Genomic DNA, 21,887 nt, shown 5'->3' with positions numbered 1-21,887 from the left:
TTAGTGGATAAATCTATGAAACTGTGAGCAGGCTGCTTAGTTGCATTAAAGAAGGTAAGCAAGGTACTGCAGAGGGCCAATATATCAAATGATGATGCATTGTTGCTGTAAAAGATGCTGGTCAGATGCCATCTGGAATGCTGTGTGCACTTCCTAATCAAAGGAAGAGTATTATTACCCTTGAAAAGGTGGAGGCAAAGAACAAAGATAATCCTAGGCATCAGAAATTTAGGTGATGAGGAAATTGAACATGTTTGTCTTTGGAAAATAAATTTTTGGAGGTCATCTACCTGAGGTTTTCAAGTTTATGAAGTGCATTTGCCAAAATTCATCCATGTATATTGTGAAATAGTTAAAGGTTCAAATACCAGGGGACACAAGTTAACAAAAATTAGGAAGTTAGAAATACAAAAGAACATCGGGCAGAATTTTTTTCACCCAAAGGATAACAAGTGTGACAAGTTCCCAGGCAAAGCTGCTAAAGCAGTCAATGAGAATACTGGGTGTGATTCTGGAGAAAGGGACACAATGAGAAGGTGAACAGAGAAGGTGGATAGGTCGGGACGATTCGTGGAAAAGGAAGGGACTTGTTGGGCCCATTGGCCTTTTCCCTTTTCTTAGTCCAAACATAGGCATAAAAATTTTACTTGCAAATAGAATAAGTTCAGAATTCAACCATTTCCCAATGTGCCCTCTCCCATGCTTGCAGCCCTTCGACTCTGGTCTTGGGTGTATCTCCCGCCCCACTATTGGTACCCAAGCCTTTAGTGCCTTTGCCCTGTCCTCTGGAACTCCCTCCCTAAACCACTCCATTGCTCAATGTATCGCTTTGCCTTTAGAGGTCTTCTCAAGTCTTTGGCCAAGCTTTCAGTCACCTCATCGAACTCTCCCGCAAAGACTTGCTGTTCATTCCCTTTCTTCCTGGTAAGTGTCTTGGGGTGTTTTTCTACATTAAAGGCACTACATAAATGCATGTTCTGTAGGACCATAGGTTCCATCCACTTACCTCTACAGAATAGTGTGACAAGGCCACTGCTAGTAATGGGCTGGTAAGAGAAATATCACAAGACTGAATAGTGCTGTAGCAATTTGTTGTTAATTCAGCTACAACATCACCAGTCATCACCTCAAAAACCTGAAAAATAAAATAAAATGCTGTAGGAACAAACAACTTGGGTAGCAACATAAGTTAAGTGTGAAAATAAAACAATTAGAAATAACATTGGGCAACACCCACAAAAATTCCTCATCAAAATCATTCCAACACTGCATACAAGGACATCGAAAACTACATGCAACCAAGAAAATGTTATGATAAATGAAAGCAGAACATTTTCAAAAAATATTTTTAGTACTGGACTAAATCGCCTTTGGCACTTTTTTTGTAAATATAAGTGTACAATATGTACAAGTGGCATGGTGAAGCAGCAACAGACCGCATCATGTTTACAGGTTTAAATTCATGATCCTCCACATGATGTTACCAATCTCAGCTAGATAATCACAGCAAACTGATCTACCAGTGGTTTCAGAATAGCATTTGTAGAGGCTTGGGAGGAAGTCTTTTGTTCGCCTTTCTTCTTTCACAAATACAAAACGCATTGATTCTGTATTTTCTATATAGAAGTTCAGTATTTTAGCATAGTGCAAATTTAACACGGTAAGTGGGAGTTAGAAGTTCAAGGTTGAATACTGGCAACCCACTTATTGCAGTAAAATTGAGTACATTAGTTTACAAACTGATCAGAATGTAGTATATACTGTATGGAAAGAGAGATATAATCGAAGGTTGCAATGCAATATGGAGTTCACAAGGAAAATTGCACTTTCATTAAAAAAAACTATATAGTTGGGACAAAACATAGCAACTCTGCTTATATTTAGTTACCCCATTTTATAAAATTGTTTATAGGTGCTGTTCAATAAACAGGAAAAAATTGAGATGCTGTGCCATTTAAAAAGACTAAAATAGACAACATTTATTCACAAAACACCGAGATAAATGGGCCAACTCAAAAACTGTTGTGTACAATTTTATGCACAGAACAATGCAAGTGTGTACAGGAAACTATGTGTTATCCGGCGGCTAAATGTCCGGCAAGCTCGAGCCACCAGCAAAAATCAGGAGCCGTTTTGTTAGGTTTTTTTCTTCTCGTGGCTTTTTTTTCCAACAGTCAGGCTCTGCAAAGTCTCTCTGAAGCTGTTGCTAAGCGACAGAGACGCTTCCAAGGTACGGCCGACTGTTTAGAAGCTGTTGCTAAGCTGAAAAGCTCCGTATGCTTCAACATTAACGCTGGTTTGTCCGGCAGTTTTGAGGGAACGGCAACAGCTCGGTCCCGTCGGTGCCAGATAGCACAAAGTTTCCTGTAATAATGATTCCAAAGTCAGGTGTCAGAATAGTTGAATTAATTTTTGTAAATTCTTGCTAGCAGCTTTAAAGTAGACAGATTCTATAATTAGCTGATTACTTAGATAATTATAGAATGTCTACTTTCAACAGTAATTACAGTATAATCGACTGAGCGATTACGGTGTGTAAATAAACTTGCTTGGGTAGATTAGCCCACTATTAGGCACTGTTTTTCTTTGCATTAAATTCTAACTCTTTTTAAACTATTTCTTTATTACTAATTCCTGTAAATCATAAAACGGGGTGATGGCATAAAGCCGATTTAGTTTGCTCCACCTGCTGCGAGAGTTTTTTTTTTTACAATAATGGCTTTCTGGAGTAGATTGACTCATACAAGGAAGATCAAAATTAGGATGAAGGGGAAAAATGTAAAATTAAGGGGTGTTTTTCTTCTGTTAACTTGTGATTTAAATTGCTATTTTAATAGCCCCACCCTCTCCCGATGTAAACTATAGCTAGAGGCATACCGCAGAACATGCAGCAGATTAACATGAAGACTGTCACATTATCGATCCTTAAAAGATGACACACTTGGATACACTAATGTGTAAAGGAAATTTTCTAGTCATTAGCCTCTATCTGTCCAATTGCATCCACATTGAGTGGTCACTTCCCCAGAAACGGAGTGAACCTTCATAATAGTGGACTCTTGTATTCTATTTCTAGAAATAGTCCAGTATAGATCATTTATAAATGTCTATTGTTCTCTTACTGTAAATATGCCAGTACCTTCTCGCAGTTAGCTCTCTCTCGATACAGATATATTGGCCCGGAGTTTGCAATAGGAATAATGGTGAGGCTAACAGCACTCATCGTTATTATGGAGTAAAGCAGACAGCAATTTCTGGCGCCCACACATGCGCAGTAAAACGTGAAAATCCAGAAGTTGCTGTCCAATTTGCCCTGCTCCTGCTCAAGCTTCGCTACAACGGTAACTCGGCGAGAGATTCAGCATTAAAATACATGATGGGCGTGGGGTTGGGGTACTTACCCACTGGTTACCTTCTAAACACGCCAGGAAAAGTTAGGGCTGGTGCATTCAGGTGTAAGTGAATTTTTAACGGCATGATTAGTCTTAATTACTGCCAAACAAGCGCTCCTGCCCTGAAAATTTAATTTTATGTCTGGAGTCTCATTCCTTCAGAATTTAACTATTGTTGGGAGATCTTAAAATTAAAAATTAATTTTTAAAAAACTTTTTCTTTGTCTCTTATCTCTCTCTCTCGCTTAATCCCATCTTTCTTTCCCGCTTGATTTTGCTTTCTGTACATGATTTTACATTGAATTAAATATTCTAATTTATACTTCTTGGTTTAGACTCTGCGTGTCTCAGTAAGGATTCTTCAATCTGACTGGTTGAAGAAGCAAGCTGTTGCTTTCCCTGCTTACACATGCCACAGATCCCCTATATAGGGCGCCGTGCTGAAAAGGATCTCGAAATACCCGAAGTTTCTCAACTGAATACCTGCAAACAAATTAAAAGATCCCAGCATGCTTATATTTAAAAAAAACATTTAATCTAGTATCTAACTTAGAAATTTGAAAAACTGTACTGGCGACTCTGTTATTGAGGTCAGAAGTCAATGTTTGAGCACAAACATATGTAATATCTATTTTCAACTTGCCAAAATCAGAGGATGTTTGTCCCCGACCACGTAATGTACGTGATGAGCTGTTGAGTGAATTTTAACTTTGGATTCACTTGTTTGATAAATACTGCACTCAATGGATTACCACTGCATCTACAGTTAATCCATGGGCATAAAAAGTCAAAATATAGAAATACAAATTAGATGCTTTAATATTGTCATGATGTCATCAGAGACATGCAATCATCTTAAACCAGTAGAAAAGTATTCTGTTCTGTAATGGTAGGAATCTCTCCTTCCCTCTGTCTCCTCTCTCTTCTGTATCTCCCTCACCACTGTCTGAGGCTGAGCCAGACTGTTGGAAACCTTGCCGTCCTGTTTGACCCTGAGCTGAGCCTCCGACCCCTTATCCTCTCCATCACCAAGACCGTCAACTTCCACTTCCATAGCATGGCCCGTCTCTGTCCCTGCCTCAGTTCATCTGTTGCTGAAAACCTCATCCCTGCCTTTGTTACCTCTAGACTCGACTGAGAAGAGGGCTAGTGCTCTGTTGCTACCTAACAATGTTCAATGCATGGCTGAGTCCAGAAGCAACTAAATGTAGGGTATGGAGTGGGGAGGAGGTATTTAAATTAATTAAATTTAGCAGCTATAGTGTAAGAACGAACAAACTTGTGTCTATATAGCACTTACCACATCGCTCAGGATATCCAAAAGCGTTTCACAAAATCAGTATTTTACAGCACAGGAGGCCATTCAGCCCATCACACCTGTGCTGGATCTCAGTTATCCAATTAATCTCATTCCAGTGCCCTTTTTCTTCTAATATTTATCCACTTCCCTTTTAAAACCCATAATTGATTCTGCTTTCACTACTGTTTCTGGTAAAGCATTTGTTTTCTCTGTAAAAAGAAACTTCTCCTAACTTCTCCCTTCATTCAACTGGTAATTATCTTAAACTTATATGCTCTACTTCCTGACTCACTGATGAGTGGAAAGAGTTTTTCCTTATGCACCTCATCAAACCTCATAATTTTGAATACCTCTCAAAGATGTGCTATTTGTTCTAATGAAAACAGTCCCAGTTTCTTTCAACTCTTCATAACTAAAGCCTCTCACCCAGGTACAATATTCTAACTATAGACTGTTCCCTAAAGACTTCTCCACTATCTACAAGGCTACAGTCAGGAGCGTGACAGAATATTCATCGATCGCCTGGTTGGGTGAAACCACAGCAACACCCAAGAAGCTTGAGACTATCCTGGACAGAGAAGTTTGCTTCATTGGTGCTCCTGGCACTAAATGCAATATCCACCCTCTCCATCACTGGCGCACTGTGGCTACAGTATTTCCAATTAAAATGCTTTATTATATACAATTTGCAGGATGCTCTGCAGCAACTCCACTCCAGATGGAGGATTTGGTCTCTGTGGTAGGGAGATAGTGGCTCAGGAGAGGCCCAGATGATTGACTTCGGCAGCTGAAAGGGGGATTTATGGTTACCTTCCTTGCCTTCCTCCAAATAAGCAATAGTGCAAAAGGGATGGGAGTGGCACAGTATTGAAAGTGGCATCATTAAGTGTAAAATACTAACAAAAAGTCCTGAAGTGTGGGAATATAGGCTTAATGTGGGTATTTAGAGGGATTAAGCATTGCAAGAGTTAAATGACCCTAAGCTTTTTTGCTAGAACTGCTGTTCTACAAAAATACACAGCTTTTGGACTGTATGTTTGATTTCTGGCAGGTGCAGCATCACAAGTGGCCGTGTTATTGCAAAAACTAACTGTTATTCCTAGAACAGAGGGAAAGAACAGAGTGAGACTTAAAGCTGTCTACAGTGCTATCTCATCTCTTTTAATGCCTGTGGGGATGCGCTGAGAACTTCTGTAATTTGTTGAAATATATAATCAAATATAATCCCCTTTTACTATTATTCATATTAAGCTTTGCTAGATTGCAGTTTAATATTAAGTTTGCTAGTATATAATGTTATTACTTTAGTTTTATTTCTCCTCTGTTAGAATTAGGGAAAAGGAAATGTTTAAACCTAGGTTTTATTTACAGTTAGAACTCTTGTCTTCAAGGTTTGTGGGGTGCATCACCAACTGTGGAAACAGAAAAGAAGAACAGAACAAGCTTGTACTAAGGCTAAAAAGCAGATAAGGGAGGCCCAAGGCCTGTGCCTGGACACAGAACTTGCTGTGCCCATGATTGGATGGATTTTTCTGTAGTTCCGGTTTTTGGGGTATCTCCCAAGGGGCTTGGGTCATTCTCAGTGTAGAAGGGCCAAGGAGGACAGCAGACAGCAGACAGCTGTACAAGCGTGTGTGAGTAGGAGTTATGACGAATGGGTCACGCTTTATACCCAAGGTTCAACGGAGTAATGTTCCTTGTAAACTGCTACTCAATATACTGCGTGATTTAAGTCTCACTTATGCTTAAGTAAAAATCATACCCGTTACCAATATGGAGTCAGCTTCGAATTAATGAACAGACAATCTAAAGGGGCATTAAATTTATTACAGAAACAACTCGTTTTTATTCAAGAAGTCCAAAATTAAAGACCTATCTTGATAATACCAGCCTTTCCCTTAAGAGTGATGACACATAAACAGCAAATCAGTAGCACCAGGTTTTTCTGGGGCTTAGAAGAAATCTGAGTGCAAAGGGCTCTGACATTCATCTACATGAATTTACATTGCTGCACCCACTTCAGATGCAGACTGGTCAATAAACCACAAAAGCCTTAGAAGTTTGACTGTGATGCTATTCAGGAGCAAAGGAATAGTGCTAATTTTTCCTTTGCATTGCACCCATTTTTGCGGGTGCTATTTGGGAGCACAGGAGAAGAAAATTGGGCATCTTCTGTATTACGACTGGAATTAAAGGAATTGTTACAAAGTCGAGTTTAGACCAACAAAAATGAACTACAATTTTGTCATACCTTCCACAAACAACAAGGTTTGGTTGTGAAGTGTCAGGGTGAGGGGAGGGGGGGGTGGTCAGGAAGAGAGAATGTACCCCACCAGATCAGGACAGGAGAGTGTACCCACAATCCAGGCCTGGTTGGGTACAATCACTTCAACCCCCACCCCAATATTTCACTGGCCAACTCCATGACCCGTAATTTCCGATAGGAGGCTTCCTGCGTGCGGATGCCTTCTATCGGGAAAAAAAATCTACGAGCTTACCCGAGGGCTCCCGAGGTCCAGACACTTCCACTCCTGGGCCTCTCCACAGTCGAAATGTGCAGGACCCACGTATGCCAGGGGGGCATGCAGTTCACAAGTGTCCCTGGGATCACGTGGGCCAGGCGAGCCAATAGGAGAAGAGAATCTCCCATCATACTTTTGACAGATAGACCTGTCAAATATATGAATGGAGATCACCCCAAAAAGACACCAAAACATTAAATACATTTTTAAAAACCCATCACGTTTTTAAAATGAGTTAAAAATACATTAAATTAAATATTTTAAACAAAAATTTAATTTTTTGAAAAAAATAATTAAAGTTTTTTACGGGGCTAAAAATAAACTTATCTTTTAAAAAAAAAAATTTTAAAACTATAAAGGAGTGGAAAAAAAATTATTTTTAAAAACTTTTTTTCAACTCTTATGCTGGCAAAAGCAGGCCTTACACCTGCTTTTACCAGGCATAAGATTTTTAAGGGATTTCAGCAGGCGGAGGTTGTGCAGAAAGCGGAACTCCCCACCCGCAGAGGCCCTTCTCCAGGGCAGGCGGAGGATCTGTCAATCTTGACAGATTGGAAATGCTGGTTTTCAGCGCGTGCGCTTTGCCTGCCAGAAACCGGCATTTCCGATGTCTCTACGGGTGTGTACACCGTGCGTACACACCCGTAGGGATAGGAAAATACGGGCCCATATGTTTAGAGGCACTTCTCAAGAGCCACCCCACCGTAACACATGTACAAACTGGCCAGCTGGCTCCCGACAAGACAAAGCACAGCAGCTTCCATGCCGCACTGGCTCCAAAGCATTTGAATTCTGCTCTTCATTTCATCATTTTTGAACTGTAGAGTTGAAGGAATAAAGAAAAGCAGAGCAGCATAGCAACCAAACTAGAAATGAATATGTAGAGCAAATTAGGCCAAACACAGCTGTGGAACGGTCAGGAAAGAAGCAATTAGGAAGTAAAATAATACCGGAGAGAAGAGGGAAAAAAATGAACTCTCAGAATGAGAAGATTGTTTTGAAGCCAGAGTGCAAACTGGGAGAGAGAAAGGACTTCACTTCCCTTCATGACATACTGAATACCATACACCAGGAACAGTAATGTCTCAAAACCCAATCCATATGTGGGCAATATTACGAGAGACCCACTGTAAATTCAGCCATCAAGTCTGTCTAAACTTAGCAAGAATTATATTCATTTTTAACCTATTATTTAAACAGCAAATCCTAATAATCATAACGTACTTCAAATGTGATCATTCACATTATTACCATCAAACCCCACATTTAGAAAACACTTACAAAAATAACATTTTTTGCAGCTGCCATGATTTGAGTGCCATCAGATGACCACGTGCAGCACTTTAGCAGCACCTTCTCCTCTCCATCATCTGGTTTTCGAGACTGTTCATTTACACTAAAGCACTTCCACTCATTAGCAGGGGACGTGTTCCATAGCTGCAAGAACATAAAACAGTACTGTTACATCAGCAGTGGACAGCTTTCAAAATAAATGCAGTTCATTTCAGAATGAATCATAATTTTCAAAGATTTTTTTTTAAGAACGAAAATAAATCATTCGTGGATAGATCTGGAAGTATGCATGAAGAAACGCTACTGAGATTCGGAAACTGCTGTTTACCATGTACATAAGCTATTATAAAAGCTGTCCAACTGAAAGATGACCAGAATGACATCACATTATACCAGCAACCTTAAACACAAGTGGTATCACAGAGATTCTCCTTGTCCGCCGTAACTTTGATGGCAGAGCTGTGGAAATCCCAGAAAAATGGCGTAAATGCTGTTTTTCTGGGTTTGCCACTACTCTTCCAAAGTTGCAGCAGGATAACCCCCACGGAAATTAACCCTCAACAATTTTTGGGGGCTATAAAAGGCTTTTAGGGCTAACAAGCCGCTCACTTTCTCATAGATCAACCTCTCTCATACCAACCATATTCCATGTCCCTTTTCTCCCCAGAAATACATCTAAATTCCCTATTAAACCCATTTGTATTATGGTAACTTATTCAAAAAATTACTACCCTTGGGTTACACCTTATTTCCTTAATTTTAATGTGTGCTCTCTGCCACGAGCACCTTTCATCATAGTGAATAATTTTCTTACATCAATTTTGTCAAATCTCTTTATAGATAATCTTGGAAACTTCAATTAGATCCCTCTGAAGTCTCTGCTTTTTAAAAGAAAACCAGCCCAATTTCCTCAATGTTTCCTCATACAACTTACATTCTTAATACTCAGTCATCTTTATTGTCCGATTCTGTATCCTCTTGAGGACAATAATATCCTTCCTGTGATTAGGTAAGCAGAACTAATTACAGTAAGTACTCCAGATTGGGGTCTGACCATTGCTGTACACAGCAATAGTTTTATGCCTCTGATCATACAAGCCAGTTTTTTTGCTTGGCTTTTTCACTACACCAAATAACTATGTTGACAGTTTCATGGATTTATCCACTGTAACCTCTTTCCTGATAATCGTGGGGTACTTCTACACTACTCCCTCTTTTGGTTCCTCACTTCCATTACAGCCTGTATAATTATTATTTTACATGTATCTGCATTGAATTGTGCCTTTCATCTATTTTTCCAGTTGCTTAGAAGATCTAAGTGCTCATTATTTACCCTGCCCATTTTGGTTTCAGCAGCAACTTGAAGACTTTTCATTTTCTCCCTTTCCAACACAATAGAATGTATTACAAATAACCAGGGTACTTCATGCTTAGCCTGTTTCCAGCCTGAAATTTCCCGTTTATTATTATTTTACTTCATAGTTGCTCCTGTTTTCTGTGTTTAAGCCAATTTTCTATCAAGTCCTGTACCGTATGTTCTATTACATTAATTGCTAACCAAGTCATTGATTTTGTCAATATACAACAACAACTTATATTATATAGCGCATTTAACATAGCAAAACGTCCCCAAGGCATTTAACAAGAGCAATATCAATAAAAACATTTGGACACCAAGCCACAGAAGGAGTATCAGGACAGATGACCAAAAGGTTGGTCAAAGAGGTAGGTTTTAAGGAACAACTTAAAGGAGAAAAGCGAGGTAAAGAGACGGAAAGATTTAGGGAGGGAATTCCAGAGATTAGGACCAAGGCAGCTGAAAGCATGGCTGCCAGTGATGGAGCGATTAAAATCGGGGATGCACAAGGGGCTAGAATTGGAGGAGCACAGAGATCTCGGAGGATTGTAGGACTAGAGGAGATTACAGAGATAGGGAGGGGCGAGGCCATGAGGAGGATTTGAAAACAAGGAATAGAATTTTAAAAGTGTGTGTGATGATGTTACGACTTTTAACACTTGCAGAGTCAAACCCCATTCTGCAGGTCAAATTCTGGGGTACAGTTTGGATTGGTTGGAGGAATGCATAGTGGTGAGGAGAGGGTTCCAACTAGGGATATAGGCAAGTTTTGGATTACGGGTGATGGGGGGAAGCTGATGAGGCCTGCAGGCCAGCTTGGAGATGAAGGGTGATAAGATTACAAGGCAAAAAAAACAACACAGAAGCAAATCTATCTCCCTTGCGAGATGTTTGCTCCTGCAGCTCCAAGACCCATGCCCTACCTTTCACCTTCTCCTCACAAAAATCTGCTCGCTCTGTGTGTTCAGTCTCCATTTGGCCAACTATGATCATGTCCAACACCTGGTCCATCTGCTCGCTGCCTCTCTTTACTGTCCCCTCTTCACCATCCCTACCCTTCTTCCCATGCTCTGTACACCATAGCCCTTCATCCAGCTCCGTTTTCCTCTCCCCAATCCGGTTTCCCTCATGGCCCACTAGGCCCCCTTGCTGGTTTTCGTTCCTCTCCCTAAAAGCAACTGCTGATGATTCACTTTCCAGAGAGCCTGCAGGCTCCCCTTTCCTGAAGCCTTCCAGCAACACTCCAAAGGCTTCCACCAACAACTTTTTCCTCCCCCCACCCACCCCCTCCCTAGCGCCTGCTGGCATCCTTTGCCCCTTCTTTATCCTCCTAAAAGCTTCTGCTCATAACTTTCCCCACTCCTCAGGCATGCTGGCTTCTTGAGCTATGGCACTTCTGCTTCTGGTGCCCATATAATTAGCAAATACATCATACAGGACAATATGCACTTGGAATGCTAAACTGCTGGTTCCCTGGATCAGTGACGGCAAACTGACATAGAGGAGCGAGCAGGGCAGGGAATGGGAGGGGTTTGCATGGAGAAACCAGCTAAGTGCGCCAGCACATTTTGAGCAATGGGGCTGGGGATGAAAGAAATTAAGGGGCTTCAAAAGAGTACTTGCAAACTATGAAAGAGCAGCCAAAGGTCCACAGGCAGTTAGTGGGAAGGGCCGCAACAGAGGCCAAAAGCAAGGGAACAGCAGATGCCGGGAAGTCAGGCAGGCGGCCAGTGAGGTCAGGAAAGGGAGGAGCAGAAGCCAGGAAATCTGAAATACAGCTTTAAAGTAACTTAAAACAAAACTTTAAACTAACTTAAGAGTTACCAGCAGGGAACTGGCCCAGACAAGGAGACAAAACATTTAAGTAACACTTTCCTGCAGCACCACCTAGTGAAACGAACCTGGGAAATTGAGCTTTGAGGTGTAGCAGCACCAACTAGTGTTGGGAGGATTGAACAGCGCGTTTAATGCCAAGCGTACATACTTACCTATGTGTTACATCTGGTCATGACTAATCCTTCACAGGAGTTGGTGCGGCAAATGGAAAGTGCACGCTAGATGCAAAATACATAGCGCCAATGGTGCTATCTAACTCCTCCTCTGCCACCCCATGAATTCTGATAGCAAAATACTGCAGATGTTGGAAATCCGAAATAACAACAAGGGTCCAACCCGAAACGTCAACTCAAATTTCTCTCCACGGATGTTGCCTGACCTGCTGAGTTTTTCCAGTATTTTCTGTTGTTATTACCATGAATTCTGATACCCAACTTGGCAACTTTTCCTGAGGACAGATACTGTTTAATAATAATGGGGCTCATTTTCTATCCATAGATTTCATAGCAAAGCACAATCATATTTTGAATTCTAAAATCAGCATTTCCACATTATTCCAACCAGATATCGTGGAATAAAGATGAAGTCACATCAAGCATTTTATGCAGTTCTAATTTCAACTTTCCTGCACTGAGAAGTATATGAATTTTTGACAAGCTATATGCAACAACATACATTTATATAGTGCTTTTAACATAGTAAAACATCCCAAGGTGCTGCACAGGAGTATTTTAAGACAACAAAAATTTGACACCGAGCCACATAATGATAAATTAGGGCAGGTGACCAAAAGCTTAGTCAAAGAGGTAGGTTTTAAGGAACATCTTAGAGGAGGAAAGAGTGGTAATGAGACGGAGAGGTTTAGACGGAATTCCAGAGCTTAGGGCCTAGGCACGGCCGCCAATGGTTGAGCGATTATAATCAGGGATGTTCAAGAGGGCAGAATTAGAGCGCAGATATCTCGGGGGGGGGGGGGTTTGTGGGGCTGAAGGAGATTACAGGGATAGGGAGGGGCAAGGCCATGGAGGGATTTGAAAAAAAAGGATGAGAATTTTGAAATCGAGGCGCAATATGCAATTATTTTGAAAGGGTTTAATTGAAAGCGTACAATGCCATTCCTACAAAGTCAGCAACTGTGCGGTATAAAATACAGCTTTAATTGTTAAAAAACCTAAGATGACGTATACCTTCACTGTCCCATCACTGGAGCAGCTGGCTAGATATTGGTCATCAGGAGAAAAACTGCAGTGGTTAACAGAAGCCTCGTGGCCAAACAGAGTGTTCTTGCAGCTTGTCCCTTTCAGGTCCCATGTCTATAAAATACAGATGGGAAATAACATATGATTAGATTGAAAGTGAAGGAAAATATAGTTTTCATCCCTGCATTACAGTAAATCCATTCTACCCGCAATTCTTTTTTTCAATCTTGAAATAGATTAAAGTCAAGTACTGTATGTAGAAAACTTGGGCTGAATTTCATGAAAAGCTACAACTACACAATACAGGAAACTGTGTGTTATCCGGAGGCTAACTGTCCGGAATGCTCGAGGCACCGGCAAAAATCAGGTGCCGTTTTCGTTAGGTTTTTTTCCTTCTCATTGCTTTTTTCCTCAACAGTCAAGCTCTGCTGAAGCTGTTGCTAAGCTACAGAGACGCTTGGACTGTTTAGAAGCTGTTGCTAAGCAACAGGGTTTGTTGACAGATACGGAGCTCAGAAGCTTCCGTATCTTTCAACATTAGCGCTGGAGTGTCCGGCAGTTTTGAGGAAACGGCAACAGCTTGGTCCCGTCGGTGCCGGATAGCACAAAGTTTCATGTACAATTACACATTAGCAAAATACTGCGGATGCTGGAAATCTGAAATAACAACAGAAAATGCTGGAAACACTCAGCAGGCCAGGCAGCATCTGTGGAGAGAGAAACAGAGTTAACGTTTCAGGTCTGGGACCCTTCATCCTGACTAAAATAACTTTTGGAAACAAATATGTAAGTGTAGCATGCTTTAAAGATTCAAAAGGCAAAAACTGCAGTGATCCGGAACGTGTTCAGCAACTAGTCAACAAGTCTCATCACAAACTAAAACTTAACTTTAAAAAAATGCATGCGCTACCATTGGAAACCCAATTTACATTACATTTCCTAGATTATATGGATAGCTGCAACAAGCACGGTGCGAAGAATCCCACCACCAAAGATAGCGTGTAATACCCTACTGCATGACATGTTACCGTGCATCTGATCACAAATGGTGATGCAATACATACCTGTTGATGTCAACGCGATGTAAAGCTGATGCAGAACCAAAGCATTTTAAACCCATACTACTAAAAATCTCATTTGCATGCAAAATACAGAAAATAATTCTCAATCAATTGAAGGTATTGTACTTTGTTACAGCAGTTTCTTGATCCACTAAATCAACTAACTGCGCTATTGGCGTTTAAGTCTCTCCATTTACTCCATATCTATTTTTAAATTATCTATATAAATGTTTTGAAAGTATCCATCCCATCAGTTTAAAAACCATACCTGTTATATTAATGGAATTGATAACCAGGAGCAAACTTAAGTAGTTGTACAAGAACAACCTAATAAATGCTAGTCAACATGACTTTAGAGGAAGTGATATCCCAAGGGAACAAGAGAAATGGGATGGAGTATAAAAGCAGGGAAGTCTTGCTTCAGTTATACAGGGTACTGGTGAGGCCACACCTGGAATACTGCGTACAGTTTTGGTTGCCATATTTAAGAAAAGATATACTTGCTCTCGAGGCAGTTCAGAGAAGGTTCACTCGGTTGATTCCGGAGATGAGGGGGTTGACTTATGAGGAAAGGTTGAGTAGGTTGGGCCTCTACTCATTGGAATTCAGAAGAATGAGAGGTGATCTTATCGAAACATATAAGATTGTGAGGGGGCTTGATCGGGTGGATGCGGGGAGGATGTTTCCACTGATGGGCGAGACTAGAACTAGGGGGAATAATCTTAGAATAAGGGGCTGCCGTTTCAAAACTGAGATGAGGAGAAACTTCTTCACTCAGAGGGTAGTAAATCTATGGAATTTGCTACCCCAGAGAGCTGTGGAAGCTGCGACATTAAATAAATTTAAAACGGAGATAGACATTTTCCTAGCTGATAAGGGAATTAAGGGTTATGGGGAGCGGGCAGGGAAGTGGACGTGACTCTAGGTTCGGATCAGCCATGATCCTATTGAATGGCGGAGCAGGCCCGAGGGGCCGTATGGCCTACTCCTGCTCCTACTTCTTATGTTCTTAAATCCATATGATGTGGCCCCTTGAGCCTGCTCTGCCATTTAATGAGATCAGCCCAAATTCAGTACCCTGTCCCTGCTTTCTCCCCATACCCCTTGATCCCTTTAGCCTTAAGAAATATATCTAACTCCTTCTTGAATATATTTAATGAATTGGCCTCAACTGCCTTCTGTGGTAGAGAATTCCACAGGTTCACCACTCTCTGGGTGAAGAAATTCCTCCTCATCTCTGTCCTAAATGGCTTACACCTTATCTTTAGACTGTGACCCCTGGTTCTGGACTCCCCCACCATCGGGAACATCCTTCCTGCATCTAGTCTGTCTAGTCCTGTTAGAATGTTATAAGTTTCAATGAGATCCCCTCTCATTCTTCTAAACTCCAGCGAGTACAAGCCCAATCGACCCAATCTCTCCTCATACGTCATTCCTGCCATCCCAGGTATCAGTCTGGTGAATCTTCGCTGCACCCACTCCATGGCAAGAACATCCTTCCTCAGATAAGGCGACCCAAACTGCACACAATACTCACCAAGGCCCTGTACAACTGCAGCAAGACATCCTTGCTCCTGTACTCGAATCCTCTCGCTATGAAGGCCAACATACCATTTGCCTTCTTAACCGCCTGCTGCACCTGCATGCTTACCTTCAGCGACTGGTGCACAAGGACACCCAGGTCTCGTTGCACTTCCCCTTCTCCCAATCTATTGCTGTTCAGATAATAATCTGCCTTCCTGTTCTTGCCACCAAAGTGGATAACCTCGCATTTATCCACATTATACTGCATCTGCCATGCATCTGCCCAATCACCCAACCTGTCCAAATCATACTGGAATTTCTCGGCATCCTCCTCACAGCACACACGCCCACCCAGCTTTGTGTCATCTGCAAACTTGGAGATATTACATCTAGTTCCTTCGTCTAGATCATTAATATATATTGTGAATAACTGGGGTCCTAGCACCGACCCCTTCGGTACCCCACTAGTCACTGCCTGCCACTCGGAAAAAGACCCATTTATTCCAACTCTTTGCTTCCTGTCTGCCAACCAGGTACTAGGATCTCCAAAAAACCTTTGATGAAGACTGCTACTGAAGATGAAAGCAGTGGGAATTCAAGGCAAAACCTGGATGTGGATAAGAAATTAGCTGAAAGAAAGTAAGTTGCGGGCACTTTTGTGTGCGCGCTGGTGGGGGAGGTACTGAGTGGAGTGCCCCTGTTTCAGAACTAGGGCCTCTACTGTCCCTAACCTACAATAATGACTCGGGTACAGAAGCCCAATCTAAGCTGTTCAAGTTTTCAGAAGATACCAAACTAGGTTGTCAACTACTTGAATTTATAGGTAGAAAAATTTCTCAAGGTGCTTTACAGAAGTGAACTCAAACAAAAATGGCCTACAAACAAGGTAAGATATATCAGGAAAGGTGATCAAAAGCTTGGTCAAGATGTGGGTTTTAAGGATGGCTTTAAAGGAAGAAAGGGAGGTGATGAGGTAGTGGGGTTTAGAAAGGGAATGCCAGAATAAGGGGCCTTAATGGCTGATGGCACAGCCACCAATGGTGAGGTGAAGTGAGGACAGGATGCATAAAAGCCCAGAGTTAGGGGAACAGAGAGTTCAGGAGGTGGCTGTCGGGCTGAAGGAGGTTACAGAGATAGAGAGGGCCACAAGATCATGAATAGATTTAAACATAAGAATAAAATGGAGTTGTTGCAAGAGCCAACATAGGTCAGGAAGGACATGGGTGATGGGTGAGCAGGATAGGATAGGATATGGGCAGTAGAGTTTTGGATCAGCTGACGTTTAGAGGGTGGGAGACCAGCCAAGTGAGTATTGGAATAATCAAGTCTGAAGGTGACAAGATGACGAAGCAACCAGAGACCTACAAAGGGAATTAGATCAATTCTGCAAACCCAGTGGCAGGTGAAATAAATGCAAACTATTACAAAGTGACAGTAAAAAAATGGTATCACATGGATACTATGGATCGTGCAAAGATAGCTAAAGATGCAGCAGAAAGGGATCTGGGTGCGATAGCAGATTCAGCGCCGAACATGTCAAATCACTGTGGAGCAGCCATAAACAAAACAAGTAGCATGCTTAATTATGTTGCTAGGTCTTTTGAGTACAAGTCAGAGGATGCCATGCTAAAACTGCAGTGCGCTGTCAGACTATAACTTCCGTATTCCGTTTTAGAAACAGTCAAACCATGCGTGTGGTGCAGATTTGCTGTGATGGGTATCTGCTTTTGCATCAAATGAAAATATGCTTTTAAAACCTACAAACCTCCTCGAGTGTCTTTATTTTTTGCTTTTCTCTGCCTTTACATATGAAGAGGGACACAGTGAGAGCCGTCTACCATATAACTTCCAACTCTCAAACTGTCATTCAAAAGCAAATGAAAGAAATACCACAATTTTAACTATTTCTTTTGAAACAGTTTATACATTTTGCATTCCTGGTTATAGTACGTTTAAGTATCGTACAATGTCTTTCTGCTTCTATGGAAATAAATGTAGCTAAAGAGCTGTAGCCTGTGTACATTACAGCTTCAGATGTGACGGGAGAAAGTCCTGTAAGCTATAGACCAGGATTAAGCAATCATTTTGAATCCTGGGCATGTTATCATGTATATGGCAGTAAATAGGGCACAAGTTTCAAGTCAAAAAGGAACTTGGTCTGCTTATGGAAAGTGACGCAAGAAAATTACTAGGCACTTAGTCTGAGCATTAAACAAGGCTTTAATCGACTGTTTTTCAACATGGAGATCTAGTTGTGTCCTTCACTGGTTCCTGTTAAAGAATGTCCTGAGCAAGCTGGGCCCATGCCCGAGTATTTATACTCTCCCTGGACAGCGCCACCAGCAGGCCGCCCAGCATCACTTCATAAGTCATTTCCACATGAATGACAAGATTCATGTCAGAAAGTATTGTCTAGCTATGAGCATGAGTTAATTGTTGGGGGCAAAAAGGCCCAAACTATAATATACAGCTACACCTTAGCAACAGAATAATAGGTTACATAGAAACATAGAAGATAGGAGCAGGAGTAGGCCATTCAGCCCCTCGAGCCTGCTCCGCCATTCAATGAGATCATGGCTGATCATCCAAATTCAGTACCCTGTCCCTGCCTTCTCCCCATATCCCTTGATCCCTTTAGCCTTAAGAAATATATCCAACTCTTTTTTGAATATATTTAATGAACTGGCCTCCACCGCCCTCTGTGGCAGAGAATTCCACAGGTTCACCACTCCCTGGGTGAAGAAATTCCTCCTCATTTCAGTCCTAAATGGCTTACCCCTTATCCTTAGACTATGACCCCTGGTTCTGGACTCCCCGGCCATCATAAACATCCTTCCTGCATCTAGTCTGTCCAGGCCTGACAGAATTTTATAAGTTTCGATGAGATCCCCTCTCAATCTTCTAAACTCCAGTGAGTATAAGCCCAATCGACACAATCTCTCCTCATACGTCATTCCTGCCATCCCAGGTATCAGCCTGGTGAATCTTCGCTGCACTCCTTCCATGGCAAGAATGTCCTTCCTCAGGTAAGGCGACCAAAACTGCACACAGTACTCAAGGTGCGGTCTCACCAAGGCCCTGTACAACTGTAGCAAGACATCCTTGTTCCTGTACTCGAACCCTCTTGCTACGAAGGCCAACATACCATTTGCCTTCTTAACCGCCTGCTGCACCTGCATGCTTACCTTCAGCGACTGGTGCACAAGAACACTCAGGTCTCTTTGCACTTCCCCTTCTCCCAATTTATTGCCATTCAAATAATAATCTGCCTTCCTGTTTTTGCCACCAAAGTGGATAACCTCACATTTATCCACATTATAGTGCATTTGCCATGTTTCTGCCCAATCACCCAATCTGTCCAAATCGTACTGGAGTTTCACGACATCCTCCTCACCGCTTACCCTCCCACCCAGCTTTGTGTCGTCTGCAAATTTGGAGATATTACATCCAATTCCCTCGTCCAGATCATTAATATATATTGTGAACAGCTGGGGTCCTAGGACCGATCCTTGCGGTACCCCACTAGTCACTGCCTGCCACTCGGAAAACGACCCGTTTATTCCAACTCTTTGCTTTCTGTCCGCCAACCAGTTCTCTATCCAAGTCAATACCTTGCCCCCAATCCCATGTGCCTTAATTTTGCACGCTAATCTCTTATGTGGGACCTTATCGAAAGCCTTCTGAAAGTCCAAATACACCACATCCACTGGTTCTCCCTTATCTATTTTACCAGTTACATCCTCAAAAAATTCCAGTAGATTAGTCAAGCATGATTTACGTTTTGTAAATCCATGTTGACTTTGTCCGATCCTGTCACTGCTTACCAAGTGCTCTGCTATTACATCTTTTATAATAGATTCTAGCATTTTCCCCACTGCTGATGTCAGGCTTACCGGTCTATAATTCCCCGCTTTTTCTCTACCACCTTTTTTGAATAGTGGGGTAACATTAGCTACCCTCCAATCCATGGGTACTGTTCCAGAGTCTATCGAGTTCTGGAAGATGACCAGCAATGCATCTACTATTTCCAGGGCCACTTCCTTAAGTACCCTGGGATGTAGATTATCAGGCCCTGGGGATTTATCGGCCTTTAGTCCCATCAATTTTCCTAACACCATTTCCCTACAAATACTGATTTCTTTCAGTTCCACCCTTTCATCAGGCCCTATGTTCCCCGGCATCTCTGGGAGGTTATTTGTGTCCTCCTTTGTGAAGACAGAACCAAAGTATGAATTTAGTTGGTCTGCCATTTCTTTGTTTCCCATTATAAATTCCCCTGATTCTGACTGTAAGGGACCTATGCTTGACTTCACCAATCTTTTTCTCTTCACATATCTATAAAAGCTTTTACAGTCAGTTTTTATGTTCCCTGCTAGCTTACTCTCATATTCTATTTTCCCTTTCTTAATTAATCCCTTTGTCCTCCTTTGTTGAATCCTAAACTGCTCCCAATCCTCAGGATTATTGCTTTTTCTGGCCAATTTATATGTCGTCTCCTTGGATCTTATGCTATCCCTAATTTCCTTTGTTAGCCACGGTTGAGTCACCTTTTTTGTTTTATTTTTATGCCAAACTGGGATGAACAAATTCTGTAGCTCATCCATTCGGTCTTTGAATGTTTGCCATTGCCTATCCACCGTCAACCCTTTGAGTGCCATTCCCCAATCAATCCTACCCAACATTGTAATAATGAAGGTTATGCATACACCTTCATTATTACAAAACAGCACATCATTCGAGTTACCATAAGCAAAGCCATGGGAGCTGCATTAACATTTACAACAACTGTACATTTTCCAAGTAAAACAAACCAAACTCAAAAGATAACTGACTTACTTTCAAAAAATGGTCATTGGAGCAGGTCGCCAACAGAATCTTATGCTGTGAATGTGAAAACTGACAATAATTGACTTGTTCAATATGTTCATTGTACGTCTGAAATAACTGCCCAGTTATTAAATTCCAGACCTAAAGAGAAAGAACTTTCGTTAGCTAGGAGGTAGAGAATACCATTGCCATTAATACTATTAAGTAACAAAGCACACTGCAAACCGCTTGTAGACATCACTGCATGAAGATGTGACTCAAAATAATCCACTTCTGTTGATGTGTCTTACCTTAACTTTTGTATCTGATGAGCATGTGGCTACAAACTTGTCGTCTGGTGAAATTGCACAGCACAGCACTTCATCATCATGTGCAAGGACTTCCCAAAGTTTCTCACCAGTCTCACTTTTAAAAATCTACATCATAATTTGAAGAAAAAGAGAGTGTTGAAACAAAAGGATTAATTTCCAGCACTTTGAACAATCACTTACTTACTTTAATCAGTCAAATGTCCCTTAACATGTTCCTGGAACACATACGCAGAAGGCAATTTCAAAACTTTCCATGGAGGTTCAACGGAGAAAGATTTACATTCCTTGACCCAATTAACACTTTGAGAACTCCCATGGAGCACTGCACTGCACTAAATGGGCAAATACACTTCACTATCCCAATGCACTCCTGGCTGGCCTCCCACATTCTACCCTATGTAAACTTCAGGTCATCCAAAACTTGGCTGCCACGTACTAACTCACACCAAGTCCGTTCACCCATCAGCCCTATGCTCGCTGACCTACATTGGCTCCTGGTTAAGCAACGCCTCGATTTTAAAATTCTCATCCTTGTTTTTAAGGCTCCATGGCCTCGCCCTTCCCTATTTCTGTAATCTCCTTCAGCCCCACAACCTCCCGAGATATCTGCGCTCCTCAAATTCTGCCCTCTTGAGCATCCCCGATTATAATCGCTCAGCTATCAGTGGCTGTGCCTTCAGCTGCCGAGGCCCTAAGCCCTAGAACTCACTCCCTAAACCGCTCCACCTCTCTTTCCTGCTTGAAGACGCACCTTAAAACCTACCTCTTTGACCAAGCTCTGCCCTAATTTCTTATGAGGCTCAGTGTCAATTTCTTGTCTTCCAACACTCCCGTGAAGCACCTTGGGACGTTTTACTACATTAAAGGCACTGTATAAATACAAGTTGCTGTTGTGTGTTGTGGAAAGGGAACATTTACTGCTTGGGCGAAGTAAACTTGAAGCACTGTGCCTTATTATACAGCTGTGGAGGGAAACAGCTTTTAATTTTATCACCACTTCTTCATGGAGGCACGTTTTGATTTTTAAAATCAGCAAATGGCAACACAGCAGTGGGTTTGTTAGTAAGCACTTTGATGGAATCAGTGGAAATTGGTATCTTTTGTCCTATAGGGGTACAGTTGCATAATGGTTCTGTTACTGGACTAGTAATCCAGAGGCCTGAGCTAATAATCCAGAGAACAGGAGTTCAAATCTCATCATGACAGTTTGAGAATTTGAATTCAGATTTTAAAAACTGGAAATAAAAAGCTGGTACTAGTAATGG

General features: G+C 41.6%; 1 protein-coding gene across 4 annotated transcripts in view; it reads right to left on the bottom strand.

Annotated features, from left to right (window-relative positions):
- apaf1 (apoptotic peptidase activating factor 1) overlaps nucleotides 1-21,887 on the bottom strand; it is a 214,521-nt gene that overhangs the window by 102,999 nt on the left and 89,635 nt on the right. For all 4 annotated transcript variants that reach the window (XM_086010199.1, XM_086010197.1, XM_086010200.1 and 1 more), the window contains exons 14-18: nucleotides 20,602-20,727; nucleotides 20,321-20,452; nucleotides 12,888-13,013; nucleotides 8,496-8,651; nucleotides 1,007-1,135 (exon numbers count right to left, since the gene is read on the bottom strand). In XM_086010199.1, coding sequence (XP_085866325.1) covers nucleotides 1,007-1,135; nucleotides 8,496-8,651; nucleotides 12,888-13,013; nucleotides 20,321-20,452; nucleotides 20,602-20,727 — 669 coding nt within the window. The remainder of the gene's footprint in view (nucleotides 1-1,006; nucleotides 1,136-8,495; nucleotides 8,652-12,887; nucleotides 13,014-20,320; nucleotides 20,453-20,601; nucleotides 20,728-21,887) is intronic.

This window comes from Somniosus microcephalus, chromosome 17 (assembly GCF_052327205.1).
Source record: "Somniosus microcephalus isolate GS21.2 chromosome 17, FLI_Smic_1.0, whole genome shotgun sequence".
Classification (NCBI taxonomy): Eukaryota; Metazoa; Chordata; class Chondrichthyes; order Squaliformes; family Somniosidae; genus Somniosus; species Somniosus microcephalus.
Note: the sequence above shows the minus strand (reverse complement) of the source record. Positions and strands in the feature narration are given on the sequence as shown.